Genomic DNA, 13691 nt, shown 5'->3' with positions numbered 1-13691 from the left:
CACGCAGACATCTCTCGTACACCCGCGTCCGTGCGTGTGCCCAGCAGGAAAACCCGCTCAGCCTCCCCACTGGTTAGACTGGGGCCGTGGCACTGCGGCGGCCTCGTCTGCCGCGTTGGGCAGCCTCGCATAGAAGGGACCCGCAGGGTGTAGTCACTAGGGCCACGTGTGCGGCGGCGCCAGGACGCGTGCGGCCACACCACGCACCGCTGGAGGAGGCAGGGGCAGCCAGGCCGGGCCCCCGGTGCTGTGCTCAGGCTCTGGATTTCCTCTGCTGCGCTAAAGGCTGAAATACCTGCACCTCACGTGCCGGCCTGGCCTATTGCTGCAGCCAGGAGGCAACTGTGGCCCGGCCACGGGGCTGCCTGGAGCTGCCAGCGTCTGCCCCAGGGGCCAGAAGTAGCCGCGGCACAGCCCACGCGTCCCAGCTGGTCCCAGCTCTTCCACCCAAGGAGCTGCCCAGGGCCAAGTGTGGGGCGTGGGTCCTGCCCGGGTGTCTGTAGCCCGCGGCACGTTGCTGGTAGCCACGCCATGCGCCGAGCTCCACCGTGCCCCAGGTCCGTCTGCCCCCTGCCAGCCCTGCTGGTGCTTCTCACGGTGCCAGCGCAACGCCAGCCCGGCGCAGCAGGGATGATGTCCATCTCTGTACAAACAAGTGTGGTTTATTAAGGCATTTCTTTGAGAAGTTGGCACTTGGGTCCAGGCTGTGCTGGAGCGGCCCAGTGTGCAGGCCGATGAGCGGCGCCCAATACATGCAGCTCGGCGAGACACGATACAAAAGGTACAAACAAAGTAGAAAACAGGAATCGTAGTACAATGTGTAAAAATAAATAACTGGAGGCTTGGCTCCTGGCTGGGCTCAGCAGCCCGTGGCTGTGTCCCCCCCCTCCCCCTCAACCAAGTGGGGCTGCCGTGTGTCTGACCCTTCTATGAGGTGCGTGGTGTGTGTGGGGGGGTGACCCATCTGTGTGCCCCTGTCCCAAGCACGCAGGGGGGAGCAGGGCTGCTCGGCCGCCCTGGCAGGGCTCAGGGAGCGCACGGCCCCCCCAAGGCGTGCTCCCCGCAGTGCCCGTGAGCGGGACAGCCCGGCCCGGAGAGCAGGGACGAGGGGTGCCCGCCCCAAGGGCTGTCCCTCTGCTGAGCGAGGCAGAACCCGTCCTCCCCTCCCGGGGCCGCCTTGGGTGCGCTGTGGTGCCCAGACAGCGCGGCTGTGGCCCTGCAGCCCCCTCGGTGCCACCATCGCTGCTGCAGATCCTCGTCCTGTGCCCAGGGCAGCTCCCAGGGCTGCCGGCACGGGGGACCCGCTCCCATGTGCATGGTGGGGACCGGGGCGCAGGCAGCATCCCCGCGGCGTGGGGACACCCGGAGCGCAGGCAGGGTGTCCTGGGACCTGCCGCTCCGAGGGGAGGTTTGGGGCTGAGACAAGGAGAGATGGGGCTGCAGTCACAGCTGGTTCTTGGTGCGAAATGGGGAGGGAGCAGGCAAGAGTGGTGGGTTTTGGCTGCTGTGATAGAACATTTGGGGATGGGGTTTGGAGCCACGGTGCTGACGTGCTTTGGGCTGAGGCTACAGAGTGGGTCTAGCGAAAGTGTGATAGGAAGGAAATTCCCCCAAATCCCCATCCGAGATGGCTGGGTGTCCTCCCTCACCCCACAAACACACACCTGAAGCCCAGGTTGCGCCTTTGGGGCTGCTGCAGCGCTCCACATGCCCCGCTCCCGGCCTTCCCTCCGCACCCAGGTCTGCGTGCGTGGGTCACAGTGACCGTGAGCACCCAGGGCCACGGCAGCAGTCCCCAGGACTGCGCTCCCAGGGCCACGCGACGCGCGCTGGCTCCACCGTGAGCAGCCACGGGCTGCGGGGCAAGCGCTGGGCAGGGGCTGACCCCGGCGTGAGTGGGACACCAGCCGCGAGGCCGGCTGTGTGAGCGGTGCCGGAGTGAGGACGGGGACCAGCCCCATTGAAGCGTGGCTCTATCCCATGCTCACAATGTGGCACGAGGGAGCGGTGCAGAGCAGCACAGAGGGCTGGGGGTTCTGGCACCTACCCACATTTTGGAAGTGGCCCTGGTGGCCCAGGGCGCGGGGGAGGCCAGCTGCCCAGTGTCCCACCCTGTGGCTGTTAGAGGACATGCCGGCTGCCACCGTGCCAGCTTCAGGCCACCTGGCGTTTTGGGATACCCCCTCCCACCCGCTCCCCTCAGGCCTGGGGCTGATGGAGTGGGAGGAGAGTCACTGGCTCATGTCTCTGAGCGGCCACCTCACTGCCTTTCCTGGGGCCAGGCCATCTCAGGGTCGGCTCTGCCGCAGCTCTCACGCTGCCGCTCCTGCCAGCCCCACCGCGCAGCTGCCGGCTCCGTGTTCGTGTCTGTGTCCGGTGCCCCAGCCCGCAGCCCAGAGAGGTACCTGGCCCCGGGAGCCGCTTCTCCAGGAACGGGGCTCCCATGCTGCGCAGGGCACCTGCCTCCCAGCCCAGGCCCCCAGGAACAGGGCTCTTCCAGCAGCCCTGGGAAGGAGATCCCTTAAAAGGGTCCCATGGGTGGGAGGCAGAAGGGCTTGAGAGACCCCAAAGGATCCCCTTCACCCCCACCAGCCGTGGATGGGCAAGCGAAAAGCAGGCACTGCCTTCTCCTCCCACTCTAGCTTGGCTCGGGATGGGTCTCCCCTCACTTTTGGGAAGCAGGTTCAGCCATCCCCGTCCCCGCAGGCAGCACGGGCTGCTGTGGCTGTGCCTGCTGAGCAGCGCGTCCCTGCCCCGGGAGCATTCCTCCCCAGCGCCGCGAGCTCCTGCGGGGAAGGGGCCAGCGGGGATGGCTCAGCGTCCTGCTGCACCCAGGCCGCTGCGGGCCTTGGGCACGTGGCCGGGGCAGGGCAGGGTCTGCAGTACCCCAGCCCAGCAGGGCAGGGAGCACCCGTCTGCTCCCAGCCTCTCTCGGAGCACAGAGTACCATGAAGCATCATCCTGCCAGGCGCCGATCTGAGACGCCATGAGCAGTACAAGGAACCATCGCCCTGGGGTGCTGGCACTAGGATCAGCAGTCCACAGGGCACCAAAACCAGCACGGAATCTGCCAGACCACAGGGAGCGACGGGAGCCAACAACCCCAAAGGACACGGGAACCCACAGCCCCTGGGGGCCCCGGGCCAGGCAAGGTGCTGGGAGAGCAGGATTAGCACCCGTGCAGAGCAGCCCTGGGCTTGGCCCCGCTCCTGACCCCACGGCTGCGGGGTGGGGTGGAGGAGTCCCTGGGCCCAGGTCTAAATCCTGAGCTCGGCCTCCTCGGGAGGCTCCAGCGAGTGCTCAGCACTGATGGCGGAGGCAGAAGGCCCCTGTGAGATGCCAAAGGGCGAGACCACGGGGGAGCGGGCAGCCAGCGGGGACAGCGAGGGGGAGAAGCTGGGCGACATGGCAGAGGACGAGATGGAGCCCTCGTGGCTGATGGGCGAGCGGCGCAGGGAGGACGGGTGCGGGAAGGTCCTGCCCGGCGGCGGCTTGGGGGGCACAGACTTGGCACCCGGGTGGGCCACTGAGGTGATGAGGGGCGGGGGGTCGATGCGGGGCTTGGGCTCTGCCTTGGGCTTGGTCGGGAAGGGCTTGCGCAGGGAGCTCTCATCCTTGAGGCGGGCAATCTCTGTGAAGACACTGGCCAGCGGCTGGAACTGGGGGCACCAGTTCAGCAGGTAATCCCAGTTGTAGCTGCCGCGGAGCTCCTCATCGCTGGCCACGATGGCGGTGAGCGAGCCCTCCACGGAGGGCTTGCCATCCTCCGGGAAGGCATAGTCCTGAGGCTGGGAGGAGACACTGAGGCCACAGCGCACGCCGAGGAAGGCGCTGCCTCCTCCATCCTCGCGGTACAGCTGCGGGGGCGGCCCCGGCAGCAGCAGCCCGGAGCCCTTCTTGCTCTTGAACCACTGGGCGCTCTCCAGGGCAGCCGGCTCGCAGGAGATGTCGGAGAGCTGGTCGGCGTCTTGCTGGATGCCGGAGTCAGGGCCGCGAGCGGAGATGTGCTCCTGCATGGAGGCCGTGATGCTGGCCACGCGTGGGTACTCGTTGATCATCCGGATCTCGTCGTCCTCAGCGGCTTCGGCGGAGCCTCGGCCGCTGGAGTGCGAGGGGTCCAGCGAGCCGCCCCGCGTGTAGGGCCCTGCCGGCTCGCCCCCGTACCCCGGCAGGGCCTGGTGGTAAATGTGCTCGCCCCCGGGAAGCGCCGGCTCCTCGCGGCCGAGCTTCTGCAGGGAGCCACTCGGCACGCGGCCCAGCGCCCCGTCCCCCTCCGGCTTCTTGCGGCCCCGCCGGTGACGAGAGCGGACCAGGGCCAGCACAATGGCCACGGCGGCCAGCACCACCACAACCCCCAGCGAGGCGGCCACGGCCACCAGCAGCAGATTGAGGTCGGGGGCCAGGCCGAAGGAGGTGTGCGTGACGTCAATGATGACCTGCGCAGAGGCCGAGCGGGAGGCGGGCAGGGGGCTGCGCGCCTGCACCTCCAGGCTCATCTCGCGTGGCTCCCTCTTGGCACGCCCGGCCCCGGCCTGGGGCTGGCTGTCCACACGCAGGTAGATGGTGCCTGTGGTTTGGTTGATGGCAAAATACGGCGAGGGCTTTGCCAGGGAGTACAGTACGACGCCGTCAGCCCCTTCGTCCTCATCTGTTGCCAGCACCCGCCCGATGCTCTGCCCTTTGCGGGCGCCCTCAGGGACCTCAAAGTTGAAGGAGGGGCTCAGGAAGATGGGATTGTATTCGTCCTCCCCTGTCACCAGCACCCGCACTGTCACCGTGGCAGAGGCGTTGCCAGCATCAGTGGCCCTGACTAGTAGCTGGAAGGCTTTGGCTCGTTCGTAGTCAAAGGTAAGTCGAGAGCGCAGCTCCCCAGAGCTGCTGTTGACGGCGAAGGCATCCCGGCCCTCCGCCATGCCGGGCTCCCCCACTGGCTGCTCCAGCACCGTGTACCGCAGTTCCCCAAAGACACCGGTGTCTGCGTCGATGGCACGCAGCGTGGTGACCAGCGTGCCGGGAGGCAGGTTCTCTCGCATGCTGGCGCTCAGCACCTCCACTGGGAAGTACGGCTTGTTATCGTTGACGTCCTTCACCTCGATGGCTACAGGTACCAGCGCAAAGTGCCCGCCTGGCACATCCGTGGCCTGCACCACGAGCGCATGCAGCGCCTGGGCCTCCCGGTCCAGGGGCCGTGCCAGGCACAGGGCCCCCGTGTTCTCGTGAAGCTGGAAGAGCCCATGCTGGTCTCCTGAGCTGATGGTGTAATGAACGTGGCCGCGGGGCCCCGAGTCAGCATCGTGGGCCACCACGCGCAGCAGCTCTGTGCCGGGGGGTGCGCTCTCGCTCACGGCGGTGCGGTACTCGGCTCGGGTGAACACGGGTGGGTTGTCATTGACATCCTGCACGGTGATGAGCACAGGCACCGTGGCGCTGCGCTGCGGCAGGCCCCGGTCCGAGGCCGCCACAGTGAGGTTGTAGACGGGGATGGCCTCAAAATCCAAGTGTTCCACGAGCACCAAGGCACCCTGTGTGCGGAGATGCCCCCCTGCCCAGGCCACCCGGCTCTCCACCTGGAAGGCGTTGCCACCATTGCCACTGACGATGGTGTAGTCGAAGCCAGCATTCTCCCGGGAGAGGTCGGCATCGCCTGCCTCTAGCGTCAGCACGGTGGTTCCTGGGCGCAGGTCCTCGGGGACGCTGGCATTGTAGCGTGGCGCATGGAAGCTGGGGCTGTGGTCATTCACATCCAGCACCTGGAGCTGCACTGTGGCCCAGGATGAGAGGCTGGGAGAGCCACGGTCGCGGGCCTCCACCACCAGGTCCAGGGTGGGCTGGTTGGCGTCAAATTCCACCCGCCGGATGGTGAAGAGGGTCCCTGTGAGGGCACAAAGCCAGAATCAGCATGGGGGCCAAGAGGCAGCCGGGAAGGGTGTCAGGGTTATTGGCTGGTGGAACAGGCGTCCGGGACGCTGTGGCGGGAGCACTCGGAGGCCACCCCAGACAGCGACCCGGTGAGGGGCTGAGCCTGGGCCAGCCTGGGGGCACCTCCCTCCGCCGGCACTGCCAGAGCAACCCACAAGACAGACCCCACACAGCAGCCAGCCCCACGCACCGTTGCTGGGGTCAATGGCGATGTCAGGGCTGGGCACGGCCAAGTGGAAGGTGACATCCCCGTTGCTCCCCGAGTCCGGGTCGGTTGCGCTCACGGTGAGAATGATGCTGCCCGCAGGCGTGTGCTCCGGCAGTGTCACCTGGAAGAGGAGGAAGCCCCAGTCAGCGCCTGTTCCCCCTTGCCTGGAGCCAGCCAGCAGGGCTGGGAGAAGGTCTGGGGCTGGCCAGGGCAGCGATAGCCAAGGTGGCCCAGCTCATCGCTGGCCAGGGCCTTCCCCACCTCTGCCCCAGGGCCATGGCTGGCACGCTGAGGGGGCCTGCCCCACGTGCACAGCACCTAGCCCTGTTAGTGTGACTCCCGACCAGTTTCAGCATCCAGTTCCTGATCCTTTTCTCTACTTTGCCCTGCTATTCTGAAGAACATTTTATACAAATCAAAACAGCTCTTGTCTTTTTGGTGTGCCAAACAGCGCGTATAAACAGACAGTTCCATCGGTCTCTGCTCTCACAACCTCCAAGCGTTTCTGTGGCTTCCCAGCTTCTTGCGTCTGCTCCAGAGATGCAGCACATTTGCGCGCATCAGCTTTCATCCAGCGATCCGCCTACGGGGCCCCAGACCGGGTCTTGCCAGAAACACTTGTCCGGGTTGTGACCCATCTCCCACCACTTCTGGCCTTCCCAGTGTTCCCACCTATTCCAGCATGTCCCATCTGCCTGCAGCTGTGCAGGCCCGCAGCTGCCGATCCCAGCGCTACGTGCCTGGTTTCAGCCTCCCGTCCATGCCACAGTGACAGCACAGGGGGTGTCAGGATGTGGACGGAGCCCAGGGAAAGAGGGGAACTCTGTGCCTGGTCAGGCCAATGAGCCAGGCAGGGGCAGCAGAGGGGCTGGGGCAGGACGGCCCACGCTGCCCGTCACGCCTGGGTGCACAGTACCTGGTAGAAGCCCTGGCTGAAAGTCGGTGCGTTGTCATTCACGTCCTCCACAACGACGGTGAGGTTGGCCTCCGTCTCATGGCGGGTGTCGGAGGCACGCAGGGTGAGGGTGTAGTGGCTGCGCTGCTCATAGTCCAGTGGCCCCGTCAGGGCAATGCGTCCTCCATACCGCAGCACGCTGAATGTGCCCACGGCATCACCATCCAACATGAGCGCGTAGGAGAGCACGGGGCCCGAGTCCACATCGTTCCCGGTCAGCTGGGCTATCTGGGTGCCCAGCAGCGTGTCTGTGGAGAGGCAAGGCGTGAGCAAGCAGCACGGTCTCCCTGGAGAAGACCCGGCTCACGTGGTGGGAAGCCAGCTCAGCCCAAAGCCTGAGCACCGAGGACAAGGGGGGAGATGCTCGGGGTGAAGGGGAAGGTCTTGGGAGGTCGACAGGGCAGGTCAAGCCTGGCACAGGCACGGGGCACACGGGACAAGGACGGAGGGCAGGCAGGGCATGTGTGTGCAGCCAGAGCCCCTGCAGCGCGGGCAGGGGCCAGGGATGAGTTGGGAATTCAGCTGGTTCCCTCAGGACACAGCTGCAGCACAGGGGCTGTACAACCCCCTGCCCCAGGCCGTCACAGACCAGGCAGCGCCGAAGAGCACAGGGGGAGCTCAGCCAGTGGGTCAGCACAAGCTGGCCCTTGGCAAGGCAACATCTCTGGGGGCCTCAAGAGGCCTTTCTGAGGGCTTCTCCCCGACCCACGGGTGCCCATCGCGCCTCAGCTCTTGCCATCGGTGACGCATTACCTCACGGGGCTGAGCTGCACTTACTCTCTGGGACCCGGACCTCCCAGGGAAACGGGATGGTGGGGCTGTTGTCATTGACGTCCATCACCACAACGGTCAGCGTGGCAGAGCCCACAAGAGGCGGAGTCCCTCTGTCCATTGCCGTTACCACCAAACTGTGGGCAAGCACAAGGTTCACAGACATGTGGCCATATGTGTGAGGGAGCAATGCATGCATGCGCTGCATCTGGGACATGTCGGGGGGGGGGTACTGCATGTGTGCACAGGGTTGGAGCGGGTCCATGTGGCAGTGGAACTGTGCACAGCATCTGGAGCGTCTGGGGCAACGGATATGTGCAGAGCATCTGGAGCGCACGTGTGGGGCAGCGGACGGGCGTACATCCAGAGCATGGCGGGGCAGGGCAGCAGAGGGATGCACATTTGAGGTGTGCGTTCGGAGGGCAGGGGCTTTGTGTCCAGCACCCGGAACGTAGGAGCGGGCAGAGAATGTGGGCATGCGTGTTTGGAGCAGGCGGTGGGCAGCGGATTCCTGCACAGGCCTGGCATGGGCACGTGGGACAAAAGCGGCATGGCTGGAGGCTTTTCAAGTGGAGGGAAGTGGATACACCCACAGCATTTTCAGTCTGTGCGAGGGGCCGGAGTCTGGAATGTGTGTGGGAGGTGATGCAGGCAGAATAGGGGCGCAGTGGGGTGCAGGGAGATGGGCATTTGGAGCATATCTGGGTGTTGGGGAACGCGCGGAGCCTCTCTGCGGACTGGTGATGGGTATGCGAACGGAATGGATGCCCTGGGCCTCGCCGTGCCCGGGAAGAGGGGAGAGCCACGTAGCCACTGGAGCATGCACACGGGGAGAGAACATAGCCCTGGGTGGGGGGCAGAAGTTGTTCCTTGCATCTGAACCATACACACGTAAAAGGGTAGGGGAGGACTTAAATTCATTGCGTGTAGCGTTTGCCATTATCCTATACAGGTGTGGCTAGGCTGGCTGGGCGATGTGCACGTGGTGAGGGCCCAGAGGACCAGCGCTGAATGCAGGAGGACTTGCAAGAAGGTGCAGGGCAGGGCATTAGCACCTGGAGCGCACGTCGGGGGCAGAAGGGTGCAGTGCGTGGGAGCGGGAAGGAACTGAGCATATGTGGTCTGGATTAAGCAGGCAGGAGAGGGAACGGATGCAGCCCCTGAAAAGAGCCCACTGTTCCCCTCCCAATCTTCTCAGATTTGCAGGGACCAGGCTGAACGGAGCAGTGGCTCATCTCACGGCCATCTGTCATGCTTCAATACCATTTGCTCCCCGTGTTAACACTAAGCCGAAGTTCCTGCTGTTTGGCAAAAACATTTTACAGACAGGGCTGCGACAGCTTTGGGTGGCACTAAGCAGCAGAGCATCCCCCCCCAGCCTTGGGGACGTTGCTCCACAGCTATGCCCCCCTCATATCGGCGGCACGAGTTAGTCTGGCTCCACTCACCGCGTCTGGGACCAGATCTCCCTGTCCAGGATGGCAGCAGTAGTGATGGTGCCAGTCTGAGGATCGATGTGGTACAAGCCTGTCATTGGCAGGGACTGGTTGATGGCGTAAGTCACCTGCCCATTCGCTCCCTGGTCCAGATCATCTGCCAGGACCTGCAAAGCCACACGAGAGATTCAGCAGTGCAATTGTGGAGCCCTGCAAACCACAGTCCTCCAAAGCTAGACCTATCCGTAGGTGCCAGCCCCAGGCCCATGGCACAGTCCCCCAGCCCATCACCCCGGCACAGAGGCAGGCCAGGGGCCTCGATGTCCCCGTTCGTGTCCCCAGCGATACCTGGATGACTGGTGAGTCATAGCTCTGTGACTCCCAGATGAACGCCACGTAGTTCTGCAGCTGGAAGCGTGGCAAGTTGTCGTTCACATCTTGCAGGTTAAGGTTTATGGCCATAAAGCCGAAGGAAGCTGCTGTCTCTGCCTGGACCACGAGGCGCAGCCGGGGGCTGGCCTCGAAGTCCAGGCTGCTGGAGTCCTGAACTGAGATGGCACCTGGGAGCAGGGAAACAGCAGGACGGGGTGGGTGAAGAGGGGGGCGAGCGACGCACCAGCACATCCAGCCCTCATCTTCTCTTTTGTTCCCTTGCACTCAGTCCATCCCTCTGCTCCCCCATCCGTTCTCAAACGCAGAACACACACACTGAGCTCCTCTGAGCCCCCTCCAAACCGACGGCCTTCTCGTCGGCCCCAGCGAGTTGTCCTGGGTGATGCATCCTGCACCTCGCTCTGTACAGACTGCTCCTGCTTACGCTAAAGCATGCAATAGCCTTCCCCTGTGGAGACACCATCTGACGTATGGCCAGTTTAAAAAAACCCCGCTCCATGGCAAGCCCCATACTGCTACACAAGCTCATCACGCTCCAAGCCAAAGTCACCAAACTGCAGCTATTAGTTTTGGGCAAATCCTTACAAAGACGCTGTAGGAGCTGCCAGCTGTTCTCCTGCTAGGGGTCTGCTAGGACAGACATCCGTTCTTATCCCGCTGAACCACTGCACCTGGGCTTTTGTAATGACAAAGCATTGCTGTCCCACCCAAGAAGGTGGAGGGCATCCAAGAAGATATTCTAAAACGACTGGCAGTATTCCTACAGGCACGCATTCAAGTGGAATGCGGAGGAACTGTGCTCCTGTGGCTGAATTCCTGCCTTGGGGATTCCTGCAGGGCCTCCCTCTCTCTGCAGCCCGTTTCAGCATCTACGTGCAACCACCAGGTGAAGTGCTCAGGCTATGGGTGTGCAGCAGCAGGCAGCGAGGACAGCTCTGTGGCCGTGGACAAGCCCAGCTTCTGCGTAAGAGCTCTGCTGCCAGCTTTGCATCATGGTCACGGGAGCTCCAGCTTTCAGCGCACAGCTGAAACCAGGCTGCATGTCCAGGAATGGAAAAACACAGATTACGGCTACTAGCATGGTGGCCTGGTTTGGAGAACAGCTGCGTCCTCACCTCCTGCAACCCAAGGGCTGGAAGCCGGCTGTGCTCCCCTGCCCCTCTGCCACCGTTTGACTGCCGCAGCGGGCCCTGCCTCCAGGGCTGGCTTGGCCCAGAGAAAATACAAGGAGAGCAGTCAGCAGCAGCAGCAGAACGCCTTCTGAAGGGTTGTTCCTGCCTGGGACAGAAGCAGCAGAGCCTGAGGTGCCACAGTATGGGCTGAGGATGCTCCTGTGACATTCCCCTGCTCTGGTCTTGTCCACAGCAGGCACTTTAGTGTGCTCTCCAACGCAAAGCTCTCGCAGAGCTCCTGTGGACATCACCTCTGGTCCTCCCTGCAGAGGAGAGAAGGCTAGGGATGGCTGAGGACAGTCATGGACCGGTGCCCATGCACTGGCCCATTGTCACAGCAGAGCCGAGGAGCCCAGTCTAACGCTGCTTGGCAGCTGGCGCAGGGCAGGAGAGCAGTGCTGTGCCAGCCCCCCCTTGCCCTCCCTCACTGTGGTGCTCCAGCATGCAGGCCCTTGCCCTGGGAGAAAGCAGGGCAGACAAATGGGACTCAAGGAGGGACATGTTTTAAGGGAAAAATCCTGCATTCTGGGCACTTTGCCCGAGGGAAATGTTTCCCCATTGAAATGAAGTGGCATTGCCACAGCAACCAAGGTGCAACTGAGGTGCAGCCAGGACACGTCCAGGGTGTTCTCAGAACCGCTGGCGCACACGGCTTGAGCAGAGACGAGATGAAGGGATGCGAAGGGACAAGCGTTACAGGGGGAGATTTGTGATTCTGTGATCCCGTCAGGCCTTGCTGCAGCGCAGCATGGCAGCTTGCCACGCAGGCCAGTGTCACAGCCACACGTGGTGTAGCAGAGCCCTGCTTATACCACCCGGGACAGCAGGGAGAGGGGACCTCTCTGCGTGACCGACCTCATGGGTCTCAGCCTCCCACACCGGGGAGCAAGAAGCTCCAGCTTGATGTCAGTGCTACGACGACTGAATTTCTCATATCATAGAACAGTTTGGGTTGGAAGGGACCTTTAAAGGTCAGATAGTCCAATCCCCCTGCAATACGCAGGGACATCTCCAACGAGATCAGGTTGCTCAGAGCCCAGTCCAACCTGAACTGGAACGTTTCCAGGGACGGGGCATCCACCACCTCTCTGGGCAACCTGGGCCAGGGTCTCACCATCCTCATTGTAAAAAATTTCTTCCTGAGATCTAGTCTAAATACTCCCTCTTCTAGTTTAAAGCCATGACCCCTTGTCTTATTGCAACAGGCCCTGCTAAAAAGTCTGTCCCCATCTTTCCTATAAGCCCCCTTTAAGTACTGAAAGGCCACAATAAGGTCTCCCCGGAGCCTTCTCTTCTCCAGGCTGAACCCCCCCAGCTCTCTCAGCCCGTCCTCCCAGCAGAGGGGCTCCAGCCCTCCCAGCATCTCCGGGGCCTCCTCTGGCCCCGCTCCAACAGCTCCGTGTCTCTCCTGTGCTGAGGCCCCAGAGCTGGAGGCAGCACTGCAGGGGGGTCTCCCCCGAGCGGAGCAGAGGGGCAGAATCCCCCCCCTCGCCCTGCTGCCCACGCTGCTGGGGATGCAGCCCAGGCTGCGGGGGGGTTTCTGGGCTGCCAGCGCGCGTTGCCGCCTCATGTTGAGCTTCTCATCCATCAACATCCCCAAGTCCTTCTCCTCAGGGCTGCTCTCCATCCCTCCATCCCCAGCCTCCGGACCGGGGGCTGTGATATGTGCACGAGCCTCACCGCAAGGCAACCCCAACCCTCACCCTCCCTCAGCCAGGCTTTCCCTGATGCGAAGGGATCCACGGCCCTTCAAAAGCTGTCCATTGAAGCACGTGCTGCAAACAATGCCGGCTTGCCCAGTCTCACTGGGCAGCATCCTCCAACCTGCCTCCCTGCTCTGCCCGGGCTATCCGCCGCCCACAGGTGCCACCAACGTGCTCAGCATCTGCTGACTGCCCAGGGACCAGCCTGAGCGGTGGGAATCCTTAGAACGCCCACTGGACAGTGAGCGGTTCCCCAGTTATTGTCACCTTTGGGACCGCACAGAGACAGCCATGGATCAGTCCCAGTAGCACCGTGCACACCAGAGAACAAAGCGCAGCAGCCCGGGTGCCTGGCTCCGAGGCCCCGGCACGGGATGTGTCATTTGGCTGAACTTGCCATCCGAGGCAGGGGCTGCACCCAGATTGCATCTTAGCGATGGCCCTGGCCTCTGCTAAATCCTGAACCAGGCCTAGGCATTTCTGGGGAAAAGTCCAGTTAGGAGGGACCAAAACTGGGCTGGGAGCTGTGCTAGCAAGCTCTGGACAACGCCAGGTTAGTGTTCACGTCCAAATACTAACACTATTTAATTTACTGCTATAGAGGTGTGGACTCTGTTCTAGTCCACAGTGGCTGTTCCCCTCTGGGGGGGCTCCGAGCCTTGTGACCGGGGAGCAGGGGCTGGCAGAGCGCTGGTGCCCTCCCACTCGCTGCTTCCCCGTCTGGGCTTGGTGCTGTACCTGAACTGGGCTGGATAAGGAACGCATTCTTCTCGTTGCCGCTGACGATGCTGTAGGTGATGCGCCCAGAAGAGCCCCCCGTGTGGGTAGCTTGGATGTTTGCCACAGCAGTGCCTGGAAGAGAGCGGAAGAGCGTGAAGGGGCAGCAGAGTCTCGGGGCAGGTGGCAGAGGGGGTGGGCGTGTGGGGGCGGCACAGGCTGTACCACCGGAGCACAGCTCCCCGAGGACACTGCTGCCAGAGGACTAATGGTAATTTTGTGTTGGGAGCAGCTAGGATTCCTGGGGCCTGTCCATGGCCCCTCTGTGATCTCACTGTGACTCGCGGGGACCTTCCAGGAGCCACTGGGCACCTGTAACTGCCTACAGCGATCCGAACAGCCTGAGGCAAACCCACA

General features: G+C 63.2%; 1 protein-coding gene across 2 annotated transcripts in view; it reads right to left on the bottom strand.

The window, feature by feature from the left end:
* Positions 1–644: 644 nt before the first annotated feature.
* The window catches only part of DCHS1 (dachsous cadherin-related 1), a 78330-nt gene continuing 65283 nt past the window's right edge, over positions 645–13691 (bottom strand). For both annotated transcript variants that reach the window (XM_074571611.1, XM_074571618.1), the window contains exons 15-21: positions 13296–13409; positions 9638–9849; positions 9302–9456; positions 7860–7990; positions 7044–7330; positions 6110–6248; positions 645–5872 (exon numbers count right to left, since the gene is read on the bottom strand). In XM_074571611.1, the coding sequence (XP_074427712.1) occupies positions 3258–5872; positions 6110–6248; positions 7044–7330; positions 7860–7990; positions 9302–9456; positions 9638–9849; positions 13296–13409 (3653 nt within the window). In that variant the 3' untranslated portion in view covers positions 645–3257. The remainder of the gene's footprint in view (positions 5873–6109; positions 6249–7043; positions 7331–7859; positions 7991–9301; positions 9457–9637; positions 9850–13295; positions 13410–13691) is intronic.

The sequence above is a fragment of the Larus michahellis genome, chromosome 1 (genome assembly GCF_964199755.1).
Source record: "Larus michahellis chromosome 1, bLarMic1.1, whole genome shotgun sequence".
Classification (NCBI taxonomy): domain Eukaryota; kingdom Metazoa; phylum Chordata; class Aves; order Charadriiformes; family Laridae; genus Larus; species Larus michahellis.
This window is presented reverse-complemented; position numbering and strand designations above follow the sequence as displayed.